At 34.6% G+C, this 25,833-nt stretch overlaps 1 protein-coding gene across 1 annotated transcript; it reads right to left on the bottom strand.

The window, feature by feature from the left end:
• Positions 1-3,693: 3,693 nt before the first annotated feature.
• On the bottom strand, positions 3,694-24,094 carry LOC117336500. The gene is made up of 9 exons (XM_033897092.1): positions 23,880-24,094; positions 15,131-15,255; positions 13,150-13,604; positions 8,910-8,963; positions 8,146-8,284; positions 6,749-6,864; positions 6,327-6,405; positions 4,660-4,994; positions 3,694-4,340 (listed from the first exon to the last, which is right to left on the bottom strand). The coding sequence occupies exons 1-9, from the start codon at positions 24,020-24,022 to the stop codon at positions 4,320-4,322; spliced, it is 1,467 nt and encodes a 488-aa protein (XP_033752983.1). The 5' UTR covers positions 24,023-24,094; the 3' UTR covers positions 3,694-4,319.
• Positions 24,095-25,833: the final 1,739 nt, after the last annotated feature.

Here is a 25,833-nt window from a genome sequence, read left to right as displayed (position 1 = left end):
AAAAAAATGTGTTACTACTACTATTTTTACGTTTTTACGTTTTTCAGTGTACCGACCAAATTTACTTTTGTTTTCTTAATTTAACAGCTGACGGCAAGTTCTTGGCCTGCAACTAATTGATTATTTTGTTAATTTCGTACAATTACATCTTAAGGAAGGGTGCGTTTAATTGTAAATGCCCCTATGTTTTATTTGCATTCAAACAAGCTGATAATTAATCTTAATCGTATCCACAAAGAATCGATGCGTCTGAAAATTTAGCCAATGCTAACTATCAGAAAACTATAATTTCGAATAGTTAAGTCTAGATCATGATAAAAAAATCCATCTTGATGGAGAAGATTGTGTAGCGTTTCACGTATTCACCCCACCTGTCAAACCTCAAAATGATAATGTTGATAAGGTGGCGTACTTGACTGGTCCACTTGTAATGTTATGTATAATATTCCATATATATTAAACGTGTCGCTACTGGATGATCATAAAACCAGTAAAACAACAGAAGCTATTGTTATGCTGGTCTATTTTTAAAAATTATTTTAGTAGTACACACTCCGCTATCTAGATATAAACCAAATGAGATACCTGTCAAATAGTAAACATCCGTGTTGATACGTCACCATGGAACTGTCATTACTTTGTGGATTATTTAGTCACCTCGGGCTCCTTACATTTTGTTTATGATGGTTCTCAAATATTTCCGGATTATACAATTAAAAAGAAAACATGTATTTTCAGATAAAATATATCAGTTATCAGATAGGTGTGTCGGGGAATTCTGAGGACGTTAATGAGACAGACAGCAAACTATGTGAGACGCTCATTAGAAATGAACGCGTATGTTGTGACATTTGTTGTCAAATTAATGCCGATATGACGTCATACCTGCTACCGCCTGCACTAATGAAACATGCTTATATATAAATATCTGTTACCCATGTCGCCTTATTGTATGGACAGACATGCAAAATACTTTGATAATGCTAATTTATTTAAGTGGAAGTCAACAGTTCTACGACGTGCAATTTGTCTTTATCTCGTAATTGAATCATTGGAGTTATTTCCGTCACTTGTTGTTATTAGTGATGACGAATCTGTAGTGGTGCTAGCCACCAGGTCATGGACTTTAGTAGCCACTGTCAACTCTGTGGGCAGGTTAATGCGTGCCCACGAACTAGAGAGAACGACATTTACACATCAATGAATGAATATACAAACACACTCGGTAAACATCTTAATACAAATATGTTATTCATACGCAAATATCAAAGCTCAACAGAACACATGCATGTCCTTATACATCTATAAATAAAACGCATCAAATATCAAAGGTCGACATAGAACATGCATGTCACAAACAAGTCTTTAAAATACAGAAAAAAATGCCTATAAATAAAAGGCATCCCGATCGTATATGAATGACATATGGCTTCTAATGGTAGTGTACCTCAGTTCATGTCACATAAGCAGTCATATGTCATAGTTCAAGGGAAACATGTAAACCTTTAAAAACATAATTATCATATTTTAATTAATCAGCAAATAAAGTTCTACTCTAGATGAGATTTGATGTGACGATAGGGTTATCATACGGGTCAAACTATGTAACCAGCTAATATGATAAGTGTTGCGTGGTATTGATTTATGTATAAACTGCGATGGTTGTATTCAGTACACATACGCATACTAATATATGTCTGTCTAGGCTATTCAAAGTACATGTGCTACTCTTCAGTCGGTGTATAATTCAATATTGCCTGAAAACGTTTTGTTTGGCATCTTAGTACTATTCCTGAAATATGTATATCTGCCATCCCTCTTCAGTCAAGTATTGAGATGGTTCTCATTGTCACTTTTATTAGGGATTTCATTTGTAATCGTTCCAGCCCTTGGGCAGTCGTCCGAGCTTCGGAGACTGCGAAAAGCCAAATCACCATATCAATTTCAATGCGTAGCAGTACTAATATGTTAGATCGTTTTTAATGCATCTAAGACCGTATTACCACAATCTATTTTTCTTTTTAAATCATCACACTAAATTACTGAAGTAGTTCCATGAGATATCTTACTGTAGATTGTAAAAACCAAGGAAAACTGTCATTTTAAACAATATCCGATACAAGTGCTGTGTTATGTATGAATTGTTTATTTAATTAGCGTCGTATCCTGTTTTGTGATAACCTAACGTTATTTCTAACCTGATTTATATACATCCTGCTGATATATCTCATTCTATGTGTTTGTATAAAACTGAAAGTATAACAAGGCTATTTTATGTTCCATCGTGTTACTAATCGTTATGACAAACTCCGTGGACGGAAAAGGATTTGACTGATAACATGTTTTGCGTTAGAAAAGTGATTACGTTTATATCAACTGGACAGTCAACGGAAATGTAATGGTTGTAGTGATACGCCTCTACTCACAAAGCTGGTACAGCTGACCACAAAACGTCATAAAATGTGTCAACGTTTGTTTTACAGATCTGTCATTGTTTAATTTCAATCAATTTTAATGGGTGATGTCTGTAATCACGTGTATTTTGTTTTTGCACTCATTAAGAAAGAATAGCTATCATAAAAAAATACTGTATTAAAAACAACATGAAACACGTTTATGGTGTTATTCTTTATTAAACAAGTTTATTTCAACATTGCGAACATGTGTTCTTTGTTAACGGTTTTATCGTTCAACCTTATAATACCACTGTGTATGAGATGCATACAGAATCACGTGGTTAATGCAGGGACAGATAGACGCCCTTTGTTAAATATATAGCGCATATTATTAATTAAATTAGGACATATTATTGAGCATACGGTCTCCGAGGTTTCACATATGATTTGAAGTCGTTAGGTCATATAATATTTCGGCGTATATACTTTAGTTTTGGCAGTGTAAATATTACATTTCGTTGGATGAGCCCCAGCTAAAAATTCAGGGTCGATGACCATGTGAGCAGACAAATTAATAAGTAACTAAAATAGCTGCTGTAATCAACAACGCCTTGCAAGTTAATTTTATGTACAAGTGAAATATGTAGCATTCCGCAATTTTGTGTCGATGTTTATGTTTATATAAAGGACACAAAGCACTAACTAGTATAAGGTATACATGTCACAATCACCACATTACGTACACGTACAAAATATGTGTCTGGACCACGAATGATAACGCACACGCCTTCAGTTTAGTATATTCAAAATAAATTTTGAAAACTCTGTACATTATGACAATGATGTAGGGGTAATTGTTTCTCCTTTATCTACCATCTCAATCTTTCGTAGCAGTGTACAGTATATGGATTCCCTAAATGTGAGAGTTACGTTGTAGATAAATCTGTACATATTGGCTGCAATATACATTTTATGTATCTTAACTAAATAATAAAACTCGTAGCTTAAATATATTGTACATTTGTATAATAACCCAGACTTAAAGCATTTCAAAAATGCATTACGTAATGTGACTTAACTATCATTTATGCCCTTAAAACTATATCAGGTGGAGTTTGGTGTCCGTCACTAGGTCTGTTATATACTGTGAATCTTGTCCGGTTTAATTTGTAAGCGATGACTCACAAATTACCAACATGCAGGTGCACACTTATTTGAATAGCAAACGAATTTAATTAAGTGAAACGCTTAAATTTAAAAACTAGAACAATTATAAAAGACTGCTTGTATACAGAGAATGTCTTAAAATATCTGTTATTGCTTTACTTGGAAAGTTAAGCTGTAGGATCGGAATGGTGAAGATCTAACAAATTTACGCGACAATATATATACATAAACTTAGTGTTCCCATGTAATTCACGGAACAATATGCGTACATACTATATAAACACATTGATATAAAATTCAGTTTAAAAACGCATTATTTCCCCCTTATAAGAATATTGATATGAACAAAAAAAGGTATATCTTTGTTACTGTTCTCCTTTTTTTAATAATTACTTTTTTCATTTATTAATTATTCATTATTGTGGGAATGTAAATGTCTCAACGCGTATTTTTCCCATTTTTTAAACTTCTTTGAAAACATCCTTGATCGAATCTTGTAAGATATAATGAATAATGTCATTGCTTATCGAAGTCAGGAAGTCCCGACCTCTTTTTAAAACTCTTAGGCAAAAGTGCATCTCATCTCAGAATGAAATTTTTCATAATTGACACATTTTAAACGCACAAATTATGGAATGCATAAACATGTCACTGCAATTCAACGCACTTTTACACTCGACGATTTGAGGTAAGTACGGTTAAACGAGGAGGTCACAACACTTCCATGCCTCCCTTAACTCCAAATGATGTCCTCTATCATAGACGTGTGTGGAGACCCTGCAATGTGAAATAACTTCATCGTTATAGAATGACATGTTTATGGTGTAAATATCAATATATAAAAACACCCGTTACATGTTTTAGCTCGTCATAAGACAAAACATTTCGTACAATGCATAACCATCCCAGACATTTAAGACAAACGTTTGTGTATAGGAGCATATTCCACACATACAGAATGTGTGAAGACGCATTCTTTTTCAATCTGTCAATGTTAGCCTCATAAATGGCTGCGTGTGGATATTGAATTCATGTCGAAATAATAGTTAATTATATGTGAATGTTGCTTACGTCATCAGGTAAGAACATCACTTACCTCTGCAAGTTCTGATGTATTCACCTCGTCGAATCGAGGAGGTTTATAACCATTTCTTGTACCGTCAAATGTAAACACGTTTGTTCCATTTGGACTATCCATGGGGTCAGGGGATAGGCTGAAGGTCACTTGTCCCGAAAGATCACTATCAGTTGATATAGACCTTAACAGCTCTGAAATGCTACTGGTTCTTCCAATATTTTTATTGTCGTCGTCCTCCTCTGATGACGAAGGTTCATGAAGGTCAGGGACGCTGTTTCCTACAGCACCGATCATTGCTAAAGAGGCAAAGCTTGATAACACTGGAAACAAGCTACTGCGGCGACGCTGCTTCACTATAACAATGATAACAAACGAAACAATTGTATTTCCGAAAACTGTAATCATGTGAGATACTGATCATGGTTCTAAATTGAGATAAATATCATAATTGTACCTCTAATTCTTTCATCAGAGTTCCGAATCTCATAGAAACATAGTGTAAACCAGGTGCAAAAGCATATCTTATCATTATTGCTTTTAAGTTAAATAGAATACATTGGGGGAAATGCATTATTAGCTAGCCTTGATTTGATGCAAATAAGATGTTTTATGGAAATGACATATGAACACAAATCGGTTGTAAAGACTGTCTTAGGCTTGTGTTATATCTGTTTTACATTGCATCGCTTCACAATCAAACCTCACACCTACAAACAAATCTCACTCGTTAACCAGTGCAAGATGTTTTTTTCTGTCTGTGTTCTGAATGACTATACGCGACATTTCATCAAAAGTGACTTCATTATAAAACTTGTATAATATCAACTGATTTTTCTGTCGAAATAACGAATTAGGAAATATAACCGTGCAACGTGTTTCACTTATGTACGAGAATAAGAATATATTATATAAGACAAGGATTACTATTCTGCTTCGCCTTGACCTATATAATGTTATAGAATACCATGACTGAGATATATCGATCTGAATACGTACAGGTTACAGAACCTATTTATTTATTATATTGTCCAGATTATATTAATACATATTACCGTCTGTCTACAATGTATGTCTCCTCCTCAGAGTCGTTTGTGATGACCCGAATGTGTGTAGGAGTCTGTCATTCAGTTAATGTCTGGTATAAAATAGCCACATTTATATCTCATGTACATCATCTAGATCTGGCGGTATGTATTTCTGTTTCTGGGACGGGAGTGTATTTTTGACCTCTCAGTCTTAGTTGTTCAGATGTCATTGTTTTATCAGACACGAAAGGTCGCTTTCTATTTTTGGTTACTTACCACGGCGTTTATTTATTTCATCTCATGTTAGTTCTGTAAGGTAACATTCATCCTACCAGTAACATTCATCCTACCAAAGGGTACATTTATGTCGTTTACCAAATCAGAAACGCATTACATTATTAATTTTCTCACTCAAAATAACATTATCTAACAATTTAAATTATAACCTTTTAATGCAAATTAAAATGAAATAGTCAAATTTCATCAACTGATTGGTTATCATCTGGTTCTAATAATGAAAATATGATATATATGCAGGTCCAAATGGAACTAAGGTGTTATGGCGCATCATATTCAATGTCGTAAACTTCTAAATCGTGAAATAGTTAGGGGAGACAACCGTGCATTGCTCAAAAAGGCTATAATATATGTATACATTACCTATAGGCGCACAGGCAATAATCTCGGACTCGTCGACTTTATGTTTCCTACAAAGACCTTGTAGCTGTCTAGATTCCACCTAAATCATACCGTTTTGGAAAAGATGACTCGTGTAGGACATTGGAACACATGAATAACATGTTATTCTGCCTAAAAGTAACATACCGGTATTTCAAGTATACGTTTGATTGAGCTACCACTATACAACGGTATTACATTAAAAATTACCAGCTTGATATTAATAATCCTTATAACAATAGTGCACTATGGATAGCTTGCAGTTGGTAAATTGGCTTTAATTGCAAAAATAGTGCTTTATAAGTATTGAATAATTCGAATAAAAGAAATGAAAATATAGGAGCTATATAAATATTTCACATTCCAGGATGAGATTTTTTCTGAATTGAGCACTGTATCCTCACCCGATACATATCCCTTTTCCGCTTCAGTGCCCTGGCAACCTTTATAGCGGATCTATACTGCTGCTTGACAACTTTCAACTCCACCAGATCCTTTTCTTTGATCACCAAAACGAAGCCTTATTAAAAAGAAAATCGTATAATATCAATAACGATAAGAACTGCAACAGAAATCGTCAGACGATTACAGCAAGGCGAACACAAATAACGCTGACAATTAAAGGTAATTAAAACCAGACGCATTGAAATGCCGCTAAGACCAAAATTACGCTGACAATCAAACGTAGTTACAACCAGACGATTACAATGACAACAAGGCAAAATAAATTACGCTGACAGTTAAAAGTAATTACAGCCAGAGGCTCATAGTTACAGCATTTAACAAAATTACACTGACATTTAAAAGGAATAAAAACCAGAGGCTTAGAGTTACAGCATTGAACAAAATTACACTGACATTTAAAAGGAATAAAAACCAGAGGCTTAGAGTTACAGCATTGAACAAAATTACACTGACATTTAAAAGGAATAAAAACCAGAGGCTTAGAGTTACAGCATTGAACAAAATTACACTGACATTTAAAAGGAATAAAAACCAGAGGCTTATAGTTACAGCATTTAACAAAATTACACTGACATTTAAAAGGAATAAAAACCAGAGGCTTAGAGTTACAGCATTGAACAAAATTACACTGACATTTAAAAGGAATAAAAACCAGAGGCTTAGAGTTACAGCATTTAACAAAATTACACTGACAATTAAAAGGAATAAAAATCAGAGGCTTAGAGTTACAGCATTGAGCAAAATTACAATTAAGCGTAGTTAACATCAGATTATTACGCTACACAGTAAAGCGTAACTATTGTCATCAGAGGCTTACAGCAAGGCAAACTAAAATTACACTGCCAATTTAAGGTTTTTATTTCCAGACGTTTACACAGAAACACAGCTTAAATCTACTGATAACACTGACGGTAAAACGTCATTTAAATCAGGCATTGATATCAATATAATCCCACCATATAATTTAAAAGTGAAAGCTACGGAATACACCTTCCGATAATACTGCTGTGTTCTTGTTTTGAAAAATATGTGAATGAAAATTTAACGATAGATTTATTCAAATCCAATGTATCTATTCGGCGGTTTCCACTCATTGCGCAAAGCCTTGTTCCGAATATCCTTTTGCGAAATGTCGTCAGTATATGAAAGGTTTTACTGGATATTTACATAATGTGTACATTAATGTTTGTTTATTGTCATTCAGAAATATACTTATTTATCTTTTACAATTTTGATATTCGTCCATGCATCGCATGCTATGGTATAATAATCGTTGAACATTGGATAAATGACAAAAGTTAACTGATCAATAATCCACAACTGATAACGTAATTACTGTTGACGATCCTGATGATTCTCCAAGGTAAGATGATGATGAGAATAGTGGCAGCTTCGGTACCCGGATGGGCCCAAATACCTTCCCAAAAGGCGACATCGAGACACCAAGAAACGGTTACGACAAAAGCGTCGAATACCTTGAAACAAAAAACGTAATATGTATGCTATAGAAAAGTATTGACCGGGACAATTTATTTTTTTTAGGCTCAGAAACAGTCTCATCGCTAATATTCTCATTACTTCTCCTTTTATATTCTGCAATGATATTGTTCCTTCTCCATGCAAATTTGTATAATAAATGCATTGATGTTTTCGGAATGGCAATCGAAGATTTCTGAATGAAAACAAAAAACAAAATCCAAAAATAATAATAAAATTTTTAAAAAATCGAATACCTACAATAAAAAAAACTCATAATAAAACAAGGTGAAAAGGGAAGCAACTCCGGCCAAGTAAAAAGATATTCAAGTAACAAGGTGAAGGGAAGCAATCTTGGGCGCATACATTAGAGACAACTAAGTAAGGTGAACGGACTCGCGGGTAACTACAAAAGGTACATAGGAATAACTCTAACATACATCTATAATAGCTCAGAAATTAGAGCAACCATCGTGCAAGAACACTGATGACTTAATATAAGTAAAGTCATCGTAGCTACGAGCAGTGAAAACAACTAAAGACAACACCATTCATTGTAGCCATGGCAATACATTATTATACATGTAATAGAGTAAACTGATATAAATAATGATGATACATTACCTCTAGTCTGTGTTTTAGGAAGTGGCGACCCATTCCAACTACTTTGAGAAATGCCTGTAAATATAGAGGAAATTTCCTTAATTATACCATAGTCATACATGTTTAAATGCAACAGTCCTAAAGAATATTCACTACAAAGACATGATCAATTTGTAATAAAAAACGTAGTTGTCATCAATACGAAAAACCATGATATCAATACAAATTTGTTTCTCTATCAATTTGTACCGCATATCAGTACAATAATATAATTAAAATCATAAAAATATAACTACCCTGTGGTAAGTATCATGACATACATTATATTTTTTTCTGTCGTCAGTATCATTACACACATTATATAACTACCCTGTCGTCAGTATCATTACACACATTATATAACTACCCTGTCGTCAGTATCATTACACACATTATATAACTACCCTGTCGTCAGTATCATTACACACATTATATAACTACCCTGTCGTTAGTATCATTGCACACATTATATAACTACCCTGTCGTCAGTATCATTACACACATTATATAACTACCCTGTCGTCAGTATCATTACACACATTATATAACTACCCTGTCGTCAGTATTATTACACACATTATATAACTACCCTGTCGTAAGTATCATGACATACATTATATTTTTTTCTGTCGTCAGTATCATTACACACATTATATAACTACCCTGTCGTCAGTATCATTACACACATTATATAACTACCCTGTCGTCAGTATCATTACACACATTATATAACTACCCTGTCGTCAGTATCATTACACACATTATATAACTATCCTGTCGTCAGTATCATTACACACATTATATAACTACCCTGTCGTCAGTATCATTACACACATTATATAACTACCCTGTCGTCAGTATCATTACACACATTATATAACTACCCTGTCGTCAGTACACACATTATATAACTATCCTGTCGTTAGTATCATTACACACATTATATAACTACCATGTCGTCAGTATCATTACACACATTATATAACTACCCTGTCGTCAGTATCATTGGACACATTATATAACTACCCTGTCGTCAGTATCATTGGACACATTATATAACTACCCTGTCGTCAGCATCATTGGACACATTATATAACTACCCTGTCGTCAGTATTATTACACACATTATATATCTACCCTTTCGTCAGTATCATTACATACATTATATAACTACCCTGTCGTCAGTATCATTACACACATTATATAACTACCCTGTCGTCAGTATCATTACACACATTATATGACTACCCTGTCGTCAGTATCATTACACACATTATATAACTACCCTGTCGTCAGTATCATTACACACATTATATAACTACCCTGTCGTCAGTATCATTACACACATTATATAACTACCCTGTCGTCAGTATCATTACACACATTATATGACTACCCTGTCGTCAGTATCATTACACACATTATATAACTACCCTGTCGTCAGTATCATTACACACATTATATAACTACCCTGTCGTCAGTATCATTGGACACATTATATAACTACCCTGTCGTCAGTATCATTGGACACATTATATAACTACCCTGTCGTCAGTTTCATTACACACATTATATAACTACCCTGTCGTTAGTATCATTACACACATTATATAACTACCCTGTCGTCAGTATCAGTACACCACAATTATATAACTACCCGTCGTCAGTATTACATTACACACATTATAAACTACCCTGTCGTCAGTATCAGTACACCCATTATATAACTACCCTGTCGTCAGATCATTACACACATTATATAACTACCCTGTCGTCAGTATCATTACACAACATTATATAAAACTACCCTGTCGTCAGTATCATTACACACATTATATAACTACCCCGTCGTCAGTATCATTACACACATTATATAACTACCCTGTCGTCAGTATCATTACACACATTATATAACTACCCTGTCGTTAGTATCATTACACACATTATATAACTACCCTGTCGTCAGTATCAGTACACACATTATATAACTATCCTGTCGTTAGTATCATTACACACATTATATGACTACCCTGTCGTCAGTATCATTACACACATTATATAACTACCCTGTCGTCAGTATCATTACACACATTATATAACTACCCTGTCGTCAGTATCATTACACACATTATATAACTACATTTATACCCTGTCGTCAGTATCATTACACACATTATATAACTACCCTGTCGTTAGTATCATTACACACATTATATAACTACCCTGTCGTCAGTATCAGTACACACATTATATAACTACCCTGTCGTCAGTATCATTACACACATTATATAACTACCCTGTCGTCAGTATCATTACACACATTATATAACTACCCTGTCGTCAGTATCATTACACACATTATATAACTACCCTGTCGTCAGTATCATTACACACATTATATAACTACCCTGTCGTCAGTATCATTACACACATTATATAACTACCCTGTCGTCAGTATCATTACACACATTATATAACTACCCTGTCGTTAGTATCATTACACACATTATATAACTACCCTGTCGTCAGTATCAGTACACACATTATATAACTATCCTGTCGTTAGTATCATTACACACATTATATGACTACCCTGTCGTCAGTATCATTACACACATTATATAACTACCCTGTCGTCAGTATCATTACACACATTATATAACTACCCTGTCGTCAGTATCATTACACACATTATATAACTACATTTATACCCTGTCGTCAGTATCATTACACACATTATATAACTACCCTGTCGTCAGTATCATTACACACATTATATAACTACCCTGTCGTCAGTATCATTACACACATTATATAACTACCCTGTCGTCAGTATCATTACACACATTATATAACTATCCTGTTCTCAGTATCATTACACACATTATATAACTACCCTGTCGTCAGTATCATTACACACATTATATAACTATCCTGTTCTCAGTATCAGTACACACATTATATAACTACCCTGTCGTCAGTATCATTACACACATTATATAACTACCCTGTCGTCAGTATCATTACACACATTATATAACTACCCTGTCGTCAGTATCATTACACACATTATATAACTACATTTATACCCTGTCGTCAGTATCATTACACACATTATATAACTACCCTGTCGTTAGTATCATTACACACATTATATAACTACCCTGTCGTCAGTATCAGTACACACATTATATAACTACCCTGTCGTCAGTATCATTACACACATTATATAACTACCCTGTCGTCAGTATCATTACACACATTATATAACTACCCTGTCGTCAGTATCATTACACACATTATATAACTACCCTGTCGTCAGTATCATTACACACATTATATAACTACCCTGTCGTCAGTATCATTACACACATTATATAACTACCCTGTCGTCAGTATCATTACACACATTATATAACTACCCTGTCGTTAGTATCATTACACACATTATATAACTACCCTGTCGTCAGTATCAGTACACACATTATATAACTATCCTGTCGTTAGTATCATTACACACATTATATGACTACCCTGTCGTCAGTATCATTACACACATTATATAACTACCCTGTCGTCAGTATCATTACACACATTATATAACTACCCTGTCGTCAGTATCATTACACACATTATATAACTACATTGATACCCTGTCGTCAGTATCATTACACACATTATATAACTACCCTGTCGTCAGTATCATTACACACATTATATAACTACCCTGTCGTCAGTATCATTACACACATTATATAACTACCCTGTCGTCAGTATCATTACACACATTATATAACTATCCTGTTCTCAGTATCATTACACACATTATATAACTACCCTGTCGTCAGTATCATTACACACATTATATAACTACCCTGTCGTCAGTATCATTACACACATTATATAACTATCCTGTTCTCAGTATCAGTACACACATTATATAACTACCCTGTCGTCAGTATCATTACACACATTATATAACTACCCTGTCGTCAGTATCATTACACACATTATATAACTATCCTGTTCTCAGTATCTATGGCTAAATTGATGAATATGAAATGGAAACGACGACCTGATACGTCTTGAACATTGACAATTCGTCAACTTAATAAATGTAGAACGAAATCAATATTTAGCGAATTTCTTCCAACACGAAATTCGCTAAAATAAGATTACCGCTGAATTGTGTACGTTTGCGATATTTAAAAGTAGCACAAACCTCGAACAACAAGATGGACAATATGGCCATGCTCCCAATATGGAAGTAATGCGTCACCTCATGCGTAACAGAATGACCATGGTCATGACTATCACCTCCGGCGGCTCGTTTAGATCGATGATGCTGATTCGCTGAACGTTTCCGTCTTTGCATCGACTGATCGACATTATGTTGTTTTATGGGTAGCCGTGGCCTTATAAGGGAATTTATAACTACACTATCTACCACGTGTTCCTGGGGACTGTCACCTCTGACAAGTATGCGCTGATGATGGGAATGCGAGTCGCCGATATGGCCAGTATCGCTGCATACTGTGTTGTTCACTTCCAGTATTTCTATAATATCGTCTAGATGCAGTGAATGACCATCGTCTGAGTGGTGGTCTAGAGCGGGACACAGAAGCTTAAACTGATCCGCCGCCTTCTCCTGGAGGATGTCGTTCTCATGCTGTGTGTCTGGAAACGAAACGTGTTAATATTAAATGAAAAATTGAGTTCATACTGATGGTCAGGAGAGTACATCATTGAGTGAAAAATAAGGTCTATTCAGTCGCCGGTCTCTCTTTGTCAGCTTAACTAGACATTATCTTCTGCCAAGAAGGATTGAAAACACTTATGATTTAGCTTTCAGTCAGAAGTGTTAAAGTACTACATTGTGATGAATGAAAATGGACAACAATAAGCCTAGAAAGCACACTCATGAATAGCAAACAATTAATGTTAAACTTTAATGCACACATTATAGTACAGTTTGCTTTGTAAATATTTTCGGATTTCGTTCCTTAAATAGCTGACACCACAGTTGTATCAATTTAATCAATACTTTCCGATATTTCTAAAATAGGTTGACTCTCATGATTATTTTGATTTCCTGCAGTATTCTGTACACGTGTTTATGAAAGGGGTAGCTGTGAAAAATAGGACACGTCACAGGGAAACACTTAACATGTAAAGGGAGACAACTCAACTTCAGAACACCTACTGCATAGTCAAATCTACTGACATGACATGTATGCGTACATTAACTAGCATGCGTCATATCTAACATGAATACAACTAGTATTGCCTTTTAGAATGCCAACAACGTTCGAACAATACATTAGTTATAGTAATTAATAACTTCAGTCTTTTAAACTGAAATTCGACACTCATATTTAGATCCTCGGTTTCATTTGCGTTAAGAAATGAAACCGAGGAATTAGGACAGTACACAGAGAAACTCCTTTAAAGGGAGATAGCTCAACTTCAAACCACAATATACAATCTATATCTAAAATGACGTTGTGTTATACTAGTACGCATCATCCACATAATATCAGTGGTCTAACTTGTCATTTGTATTCGAGCTCTTCAATTAGATTTTGGAGCCTCTCTCCGCTATTTGATTGGTTTCTCTATCAATTTTTATAGCTTCGACTGTTAATATGAACAATCGGACCAATTAAGGATCTTGTCTTCAGACAAACTATCTTATCTACAAGTCTTATCTCCTAGCATCAGACAAAGCGCCATCACCACAGATGGATCATCTATTCTATAATTAGTGAATCCCATGCTCGATGGATTTTAAAACGATTTAAAAAAAAAAAAAAACAAGTCAAGGGTGATAAAAAAATTAATTTGTCTTCACCCATAATATCACGGGCATGATCCTGCACGTTAATGTAATAATATTCCTGATCTGTCCATGCGATACAAAAAAAAACCTGCAAATCTGCAAAAGCCCAACAACTTTATCCTTATTTTATTTGTGAAAATGATCAGATTTTGTTCTTAGTTCCCCTGGTATATTGTATTTGCTATAATTATATACAGAGGTACCTAGTTACGCATGTATTTGTAAAATTGATGCAGATAGAGAGTATATGTTGGAACGTTGGTCTAATCCTCTTGAGACTTTTGGTAAATTGATATCAAAGAACAGAGTTAAAAGTTCCAAAGCTTGTGAGCTTTACCTGATGAATTGGTGATGTATATTTTACCTGACATAATGAGTATATCGCAAATAATCTGTCCGAGAACACACGAGGCATCAAGAGCGCTGAGGATACAGACGGTTATCAGGACAACATGCGTATGCAGTAGCTGGGACAAGCGTCTTCGACATCTGCAAATTATAAGTTTAAGATTTAAATTGGATTGTCGATCTTGTTAAAAGGATACACAGGGAAATGGCGCCCTCAAATGAATTAAGTGATTAATGTCGAATAATTAATATAACCTCCATCTTGCAACTATTTCGTTCAGCTAGAACTCGATATTAAATTCCGGATTACAAAGACAGAGATATTAGAAAAGGTCTAAACGAAAAATTAAGTACTCAAGGGAGGCGCATCAACCTCGTGCATTTTTTGATAGTAAAATAAGTCTGTATATTCCGAGCTTGCGCCACGGCTAGAGAGAAATTAAACACGTAAGGCATGGACAACTCTACAAACACAAATAAATAATATCAAGATTATAAATCTAGTAATTGATACATTACATGACAAATAGTAAATCTGCATAACGCAACTTCAGTGATCTGTTCATCTATAGATTCTAGTTCCGGTATGATACATGAAGAAATGTATTTCAATACAAGCGTAAACTAGTAATAACACAATTGAAGGTACAAGGCATCACAAAAATACATTGACCTTGCTTTGGTGAAAGGAAAATGCACACGCCTTTATGAAAATCGGTCCACTCCTAATTTGCAGTTTGTTGCATTAATCAGTTACGACATCTTGCACTATATTTTCCATCAGCAATAATATTGTATGCTTCATTTCTAGAGGTCGGGCAGGATTTTGTGATATCATCCAAATGCGAGGTCGCAAAACGAAAACGCAAAACGTGACTGTAAAATTGCTCAGAAACAGGTTTTACCAACATATTTTTGGATTCAAGTATTGCCACAAACTAATACAATCAGGAACCAAAAAACAGTAATAATTATATTATTACAAAATATGTAATGAAACAATGAAGGTATGTATTTCAGAATTTCGCGTTAGAATTTTAAGGAAGTGAAGTAATATAAACAGGGAAAATAGGAAAATAGGAAAAAAGGAAACAAAGTAAGATCTCAAGGAAACAAAGTAAAATCTCAAGCAAACAATGTGAAACATCAAGGAAACAAGGCAAGATCTCAGAGCAAAATCTCCAGGAAACAAAGTAAAATCTCTAGAAAACAAAGGAAAATCTCTAGGAAACTAAAAATTTCATGTAAAATCTCAAACAAAGGCAAATCACAAGCGAACAAAGTCAAATTTTAAGCGAATAGATTTGATTCTCAGGCGATCAAAGTCAGATCTAAACTAAACAAAGTCAGATCTAAACTAAACAAAGTCAGAGCCAAACTAAACAAAGTCAGATCTCATGGAAACAAAGTAAAATATCAAGGAAACAAAGTATAGCTTTGAGTATACTCGCAATTGGCTTAAAACTATCAAATATGTCAGTAATAAGATATTCCAAGATTTTTTTTTAACTCCATATAGCGTGCTCAAACTTCATAACGGAGAGCCAAAGAGAATGTTATTGGAGTGAGAATTATCGTAAGTAATTAACTCGACAGCGTAAATATACAGTCATATAAGTTTAGAGCATTTTCCCGTTTTCCGAATCTCCTATAATAAGAGGATGTACATCAGATGGGACATCAATAAGTCAAACATTGGTATGGTTAAATATGTATATTGATAATAATGTGTACAATTTGATTGAAAATGGAAGGTACAACATTAGGGAACAAAACGTAAAACAAAACAAAACAATACAAAACAAAAATGCTTTTTTGCAACATGGCTTTTCGTAATGATTATGTCGCTGTTGATATTTGCAAGTTCGTGTGAAGAAACTTAGTAGTGGGATATGCATTTAGTGCTCGGTCTTCATCAAATATTGTGATAATTTTACCGCGAGTAGCTGAAATATATGTAGGATACTGGCACATTTAATTTCACAATGAGTGTGCCCCGTTACAGCTGATTCAACAAACAAACAAAAACTCGTAAAAAATGTCATTTTCTTTTCACAGTGTGCAATAAAAGTGTATAGGCAATTAGGTGTAGGTGAAACTCTCAATGAGATATATCTTTCAAACATTTGACACAAAATCGATAAATGAGATAGTATTTCTCTCACTCGGTATTCATATGACAGGAAGTTGGTAATTGTCTTTGCATTTTCACAAAAAAGTTACCATTCACTTTTGTTATATAAAACCATTATACGTAAAATTAAGCGAGCGAAAATCTTGGAGATATCTGAGGAGCGTTCTTATTTGTGTTATAAACAATATTCCACTTATTACTACCTTAAATGTTTGTCGGGTTTGGACGGTATGGTATATTTCGTCCGTGAGTTGACGGTGTGGTATATTTCGTCCGTGAGTTGACGGTGTAGTATATTTCGTCCGTCAGTTGACGGTGTGGTATATTTCGTCCGTGAGGTGACGGTGTAGTATATTTCGTCCGTGAGTTGACGGTATAGTATATTTCGTCCATGAGTTGACGGTGTGTTATATTTCGTCTGTGAGTTGACGGTGTAGTATATTTTGTCCATGAGTTGACGGTGTGGTATATTTCGTCCATGAGTTGACGGTGAAGTATCTTTTGTTCGTGTGTTTTGACGCTATAGTATCTTTTGTTAGTTTGGTTTGACGCTATAGTATCTTTTGTTAGTTTGGTTTCACGCTATAGTATCTTTTGTTCGTATGTTTTGACGCTATAGTATCTTTTGTTCGTGTGTTTTGACGCTACAGTATCTTTTGTTCGTGTGTTTTGACGCTACAGTATCTTTTGTTCGTGTGTTTTGACGCTTTAGTATCTTTTGTTCGTTTGTTTTGACGCTATAGTATCTTTCGTTCGTGTGTTTTGACGCTATAGTATATTTTGTTAGTTTGGTTTCACGCTATAGTATCTTTTGTTCGTATGTTTTGACGCTATAGTATCTTTTGTTCGTGTGTTTTGACGCTACAGTATCTTTTGTTCGTGTGTTTTGACGCTACAGTATCTTTTGTTCGTGTGTTTTGACGCTTTAGTATCTTTTGTTCGTATATTTTGACGCTATAGTATCTTTTGTTAGTTTGGTTTGACGCTATAGTATCTTTTGTTCGTGTGGTTTGACGCTATATTATCTTTTGTTAGTTTGGTTTTGACGCTATAGTATCTTTTGTTCGTGTGTTTTGACTCTATAGTATCTTTTGTTAGTCTGGCTTGACGCTACAGTATCTTTTGTTAGTTTGGTTTGACGCTAAAGTATCTTTTGTTCGTGTGTTTTGACGCTATATTATCTTTTGTTCGTGTGTTTTGACGCTATAGTATCTTTTGTTAGTTTGTTTTGACGCTATATTATCTTTTGTTCGTGTGTTTTGACGCTATAGTATCTTTTGTTCGTGTGCTTTGACGCTTTAGTAACTTTTGTTCGTGTGTTTTGACGCTATAGTATCTTTTGTTAGTTTGGTTTGACGCTTAAGTATCTTTCGTTCGTGTGTTTTGACGCTATAGTATCTTTTGTTAGTTTGGTTTGACGCTATAGTATCTTTTGTTCGTGTGTTTTGACGCTATAGTATCTTTTGTTCGTGTGTTTTGACGCTACATTATCTTTCGTTCGTTTGTTTTGACGCTATAGTATCTTTTGTTCGTATATTTTGACGCTATAGTATCTTTTGTTCGTATGTTTTGACGCTATAGTATCTTTCGTTCGTGTGTTTTGACGCTATAGTATATTTTGTTCGTGTGTTTTGACGCTATAGTATCTTTTGTTAGTTTGGTTTGACGCTATAGTATCTTTCGTTCGTGTGTTTTGACGCTATAGTATATTTTGTTCGTGTGTTTTGACGCTATAGTATCTTTTGTTAGTTTGGTTTGACGCTATAGTATCTTTTGTTCTTGTGCTTTGACGCTTTAGTATCTTTTGTTCGTGTGGTTTTGACGCTATAGTATCTTTTGTTAGTTTGGTTTGACGCTTAAGTATCTTTCGTTCGTGTGTTTTGACGCTATAGTATCTTTTGTTAGTTTGGTTTGACGCTATAGTATCTTTTGTTCGTGTGTTTTGACGCTATAGTATCTTTTGTTCGTGTGTTTTGACGCTACATTATCTTTCGTTCGTTTGTTTTGACGCTATAGTATCTTTTGTTCGTATATTTTGACGCTATAGTATCTTTTGTTCGTATGTTTTGACGCTATAGTATCTTTCGTTCGTGTGTTTTGACGCTATAGTATATTTTGTTCGTGTGTTTTGACGCTATAGTATCTTTTGTTAGTTTGGTTTGACGCTATAGTATCTTTTGTTCGTGTGCTTTGACGCTTTAGTATCTTTTGTTCGTGTGGTTTTGACGCTATAGTATCTTTTGTTAGTTTGGTTTTGACGCTATAGTATCTTTTGTTCGTGTGTTTTGACGCTATAGTACATTTTGTTAGTTTGGTTTGACGCTTAAGTATCTTTCGTTCGTGTGTTTTGACGCTATATTATCTTTTGTTAGTTTGGTTTGACGCTATAGTATCTTTTGTTCGTGTGTTTTGACGCTATAGTATCTTTTGTTAGTTTGGTTTGACGCTATAGTATCTTTTGTTCGTGTGTTTTGACGCTATAGTATCTTTTGTTCGTGTGTTTTGACGCTACATTATCTTTCGTTCGTGTGTTTTGACGCTATAGTATCTTTCGTTCGTATATTTTGACGCTATAGTATCTTTTGTTCGTGTGTTTTGACGCTATAGTATCTTTTGTTCGTGTGTTTTGACGCTACAGTATCTTTTGTTAGTTTGTTTTGACGCTACAGTATCTTTTGTTCGTGTGTTTTGACGCTATAGTATATTTTGTTCGTGTGTTTTGACGCTATAGTATCTTTTGTTCGTGTGTTTTGACGCTATAGTATCTTTTGTTCGTGTGTTTTGACGCTACAGTATATTTTGTTCGCGTGTTTTGACGCTATAGTATCTTTTGTTCGTGTGTTTTGACGCTACAGTATATTTTGTTCGTGTTTTGAACTTGAGTGCTCCACGTACATAACTATAGTACATTCGTGATTGACACTTTGGTATATTCCATCGCCATAGTACGCCATCTTTGTGATCAACATATACGTTGTGTTTCCTAATATTGATGCTATGGTCTTGTCGGGCGAAGCTTATACATTTTATTTATTGATGTTTTCTATATTTTGACGCTTTGGTATATTTGTTTGACGTTTTGACGCTTTGGTAAATTAGCTTTTTAATATCTTTATTTTTATGATTTCGTGTTACCTACTCTTGTCCGTTGTGTCGGTATGTATAGATATTGTGATACATTTTGACAGTGTACGATGACGCTATGACAGGCGGCACGTTTTTATATACACATTTCTTTAATATAAAGTGTACTTTTGTCTCAGATATATTCCGAGGCTCGATCAGGTAAATGAAAAGTGTGCCACAAAGCGTGTGTATCATTCACAGCCAGGTGGTTTATTTCGAAGTCAACAAAGGGAGGGTATCTTTTTTGAGGAGTGGTGTCGAATGTAACGTTTACCCTGTAAGTAATACAGGAAACATAGATCAAAAGGCAATGATAATCCTAAAACATGACACAACAGAGTACGCCGAAACCTAACAAGGAAATATAGATAAAAGGGCAATGCTAATCTTTAAGCATGACACAGCAAAGTACGCCGAAAGTATGGAACCATTGAGGAAGTTTAGGGTATTAAGACCAGGAGATACAAACGAAGAAGCGTCTTCTGTTTCAACGCAATCAAATCTGGGATAAGAAGCATCCTAAAATGAGAATCAGGTTAGTAAAAAAGAACCAAGAAACATATCAACGAGTATCGAACACATCCAAGGGAATCAAATGTATCCAGATTAGACGATGATGATTTTCTATCGTAAAACTCATCTCTCGAATTCCAGTGTTAGTTTTTCGTCTGTTGTCAGTATCCGTCAAGAAAATCGTGATGTTGAGGACAATTATTTGAATATCAAATCAACTGGAACATGTAAACAAATACATAACATAGCCATAATACCAAGGACATTTAAAATCCATAACCACCGAACAAAGGCAACTTTGACATTATGTGACCGCGATGATAATAATTGCAACAAATGAAGGATGAACTTAGCCTCGTAATGTTTACAACAAATGATACACATTAGTCGCCACCACACGCCCTACATGTACACCTCAAATACACATTAGTCGCCACCACACGCCTTACATGTACACCTCAAATACACATTAGTCGCCACCACACGCCTTACATGTACACCTCAAATACACATTAGTCGCCACCACACGCCCTACATGTACACCTCAAATACACATTAGTCGCCACCACACGCCTTACATGTACACCTCAAATAAACATTAGTCGCCACCGCACGCCCTACATGTACACCTCAAAAAAACATTAGTCGCCACCGCACGCCCTACATGTACACCTCAAATACACATTAGTCGCCACCGCACGCCCTACATGTACACCTCAAATACACATTAGTCGCCACCGCACGCCCTACATGTACACCTCAAATAAACATTAGTCGCCACCGCACGCCCTACATGTACACCTCAAATAAACATTAGTCGCCACCGCACGCCCTACATGTACACCTCAAATAAACATTAGTCGCCACCGCACGCCCTACATGTACACCTCAAATAAACATTAGAAACCATAACTCAAAATCGATCAAACCAGGGCAAAATATGAACAAAACTTGGTTTCAATTTGCCAAACTAATTTCTGAGACTCCCGAATAAAACAATACTGTTATAAGTTTAATTTCATATCAGACATTATACTCGAGTCACGTGACCCTATATTGTTTAAGAGTGTGCGTCAGTAGGGCAAACATGTAGCCAACATCACACGTTTACAACTGTAGAACGGTAAGTGGGCTAAGCATGCAGTGTAACCTGTTACAAATGTCACCTCCTACAAATGATGATATACGGGTTTATAAATCGTGTGAAGTCACCAAGCTACGTTCGTGTGATTGGAAGAACTGTTATACAACATGTGTGTGAATTATATTTCATCAAAGGTTTTTTTTTTTTTTTTTTGTTGTAGCATAACTTTTGGACAGTGGCCTTGATCGCATTTTTTATCGTACAGTCATGTGCTACAATGTACATTAAATCTTTAGGTGATAACTGATTTTGATAACGTACAATAAAGTGTTACGCATTATGTTGTATAAGTGGCACAGTTTCAGGACAGGGTGACTTTTACTTTGTTTTTAATCATTTGTTACATAGAGGATATTTAACAGTCTTCGATAATACCAGATATATTTCACTCGTGTGGCTAACATTTTGATATATTTCATGAGTGCGTAGTACGAGTGATAAATATCAAAATATTAGCCACACGAGTGAAATATAATTGTTATTAATGAAAATCCTGTTAGATATTCTGTTTATTACATTTTATAGCAAAACATACCGAGGCAGCTCAATTTCTCACAGAATTCATTGCGGTCCCTGTCAACTGCTCACAATGTACGATAAATTGTGACGTTATGTATTTTATCTTGCATTATTACGTCATATAACATGACGGAGAGCTATATGCGAATCTTAAATTTCCCCATGTCGTTTGTAAGCAGTTGTCTTATTGGTCAAATTAGAAAAAGTGATGTTTACACTAGTGAAAAATATCAGAAAAACTGATACCTTTTACAAGTGAAAAATATCACTTTTATAGAATGAATAATTTTCGATATTTCACTGGTAAAAATGTAATAAAGTGTAATAACACACAAAAAGACTACCGACATGTTAACAAAAGCAGAATTCTCAATAGCAATAAAATAAAGATTGACACAAAAACATTAATGTAATATCAATTAACAAAAGTGTTCGTCAAAATATATATTAAGCGAAAATACTAAGAAAATTAATATAATACCTAGGGAAAGAACATCAAATGCATTAATTTAAATTTGGTCCGAAAAGAAATATGCCAAAACAAGTTCAAATATTTCTTTTTCTTTTTCAGATCCACTAAAATTCATATGTTATGATATCACAATTATATAAGTATTTCTCTTTTTTAAATAATAACGATAACTTGCTTTATCAAGACATTGGCTTCGTCTGTACATATGTCAATATGCAACGAAAAAAAGACATGTCGATATCGAGTTAGTTGACAGTATTACAATTATATGGATAATTTGACCATGAGGTCATGTAAGTATTTTTATATCAGTCTCATTTTAATGTGACATCTACTCTTGTTTAGAGCTAGTGATGATGATACCGTCGAATTGTCTGATCGCAATATCAGTACTACTGCCATTTTCTTAATGGAATGACGTTAAAAAAACTTTCATCAACACCAGGGGACTTAATCTGACTGAATATATGTATTATATTCGCTACCAGGATCATTAACCTTTCATTCAATACATTAAATATATTTACCGTCAAATAATAAATCAGGGTTCAATTGTTAAAAAAGGCGATTCGCCTAATCACTTGATTTAGTAAAAAACTCATTTCACCTTTCCTTCTAAACCTTTAGAAAAATACGTTGTCAAGTTGTTTTTACCAGAAATGGTTTTATCGGAATTTTAAAATGGGATGAGCCTAATGACCTTCTAAACAACTTAGCCAAGGTATCTGACGTCCTTTTAGACAATTACAAATTCCAGTCGCAATAACTTTTTTTATACAGAATTTCCATGTAATTCACAAAATACCAATACCTATATGTAATAGTTATGATGAAACCAAATTACGTTGATATTGTACCTGTGTTGTCTCGACTTCTTTTTCAGTTGAAGCCGCCGTCCTGGTTTTTCTCGTAATATCGTATTTTCCTGGCCCTTTTCAGATTTATCTAGAGACTGTAGGCTTCTGCTACTGAGGGTACGACTTTTTTGGTAGGCACCCATAATCTTCTCCAAATGGATTATATTAAAACTGTATACAGAGCTGATAACAAGTGCATGTACTATATGTACCACAGAACGCCACTCTTTACCATATCAGAGAAATAGCTCTAAGTCTATAGCATAAGAAGTCGAGAATAAAACAAATACGATGAAATTGTAAATTAAACCCCGACATTTACCACGAGTCCGGATTGGTGATCATAAATACGTGGACGAGATAGGAGAAGAGTCTATACGACATCGAGTGTGTTTACTATACAGGTCTGATATATAGAACAGACTGGTCAATATCTAAATTATAAAGTATTGACATAATCATACGGAGTCTGGTACTGTTTGAGTAGCATTACCAGACCAATACTAACTCCGAGTAACATTACCAAGTCCATGAATCGGTAAATGGAAATTACTCACGTGATTTCGTACTTAATAACTGAAACAAAATAACTGCTTGCAAGTAATTAAGTTACAGAACCAGGAAGTTATCGGACTTGTTTAAAGTTCCAGTGTTATTTGTGTTACTATGGTGATATTCTGAGTCTGAAGATCATTTGGTGCTGTATGTTGATCCCGCAAGATCAAATACGAATGTTATTGTTGTTAATATATCATTAATTTATGGCGCCTAAACTCTTGCGAGTTAACAGTTTCTCATTCTTCAACAGGAAATCAAGTTTGATATTATATAACACAGAACATTAAAATGATAGAATTTGTGATATAAACAATGGCGTTCTATAGACACATCAACAATTCCAACAGATTAATGTTCAAAAGCTCATGTCGTTAATACTTGAGTGCGTTAGAATATACTCTTTTTATAGAAGGATATTCTTAGAACAAAATTCGTAATATAAACTTAAAATCGATAAAAAGGCGGCAACATATCAATAAAAGATTCACTTCGACATGTCTTGGAGAATGATACAGGTGTCCTGGAATTATCTTGTCATTCCAACCAAACACTTATGGCTTGTTTTGTGTGGTAATTCACAGTTTATCTGCATGCTAGCTATGATTATTTTTTTCATTAAAATTGTTTCATATTAAATCCTGTGCTTCTACAATACTTCAATGGGTTTTTAACATATTTTCAATTTTAACGTCGTAACCAAGGATATGTATACCAGAGTGACTGGCGCGTTATATCGCGATTTCATATCGCAAGTCAATGTAATTTATGCTTGTTAAGATTGTTTTGTAAGGTATTATATTGTGTGTCCCTTGTACAATGCTGTGAAGTTACAGGTGATCGACACTCCTGATGGCTGGATTTGTTAGTCCGCGGAGTTTATCGTAACATACTTGTCACGTTTCATCAAAATAGTTACACGATTCAAATACATAAACTTGTACGCTCTTTTAAAATCAAATATTGAGAATTATTATGATTATTGAATTGTTCGTCTGTTGCACTTTCCAATCAATATTTTGAATGTCTTTTGCCCGTATTTGAGTGTTTCAGTCATCTCCTATGAGCACTTTAGGCTATTACACGCAATGTGATGTAATTTAAATAATTTTGACTCTACGATATCTAACGCTCAATTTGTTTTGAAAGGTGCTGAAATCGTGTGTGTTTTTGTACAATACCTTGTATGAAAAATCGATGTACATAATATTTCCAATTGATTGATAATCTATCATATAACTGTTATAATAATGTTTCCTGTCCTACCTGACACTTTAATGCTGTTTATTCCTGTTGTGTGAAGTATTTTAGTGAAGACGACCTTAGGTATAAAGATGTCAGGAGTTGGTTTTATGTTTATGGCGGTGTATATTGTCAAGTGTACTTATCCAGGTACGTA

This window comes from Pecten maximus, chromosome 10, assembly GCF_902652985.1.
Source record: "Pecten maximus chromosome 10, xPecMax1.1, whole genome shotgun sequence".
NCBI classification, from domain to species: Eukaryota; Metazoa; Mollusca; class Bivalvia; order Pectinida; family Pectinidae; genus Pecten; species Pecten maximus.
This window is presented reverse-complemented; position numbering and strand designations above follow the sequence as displayed.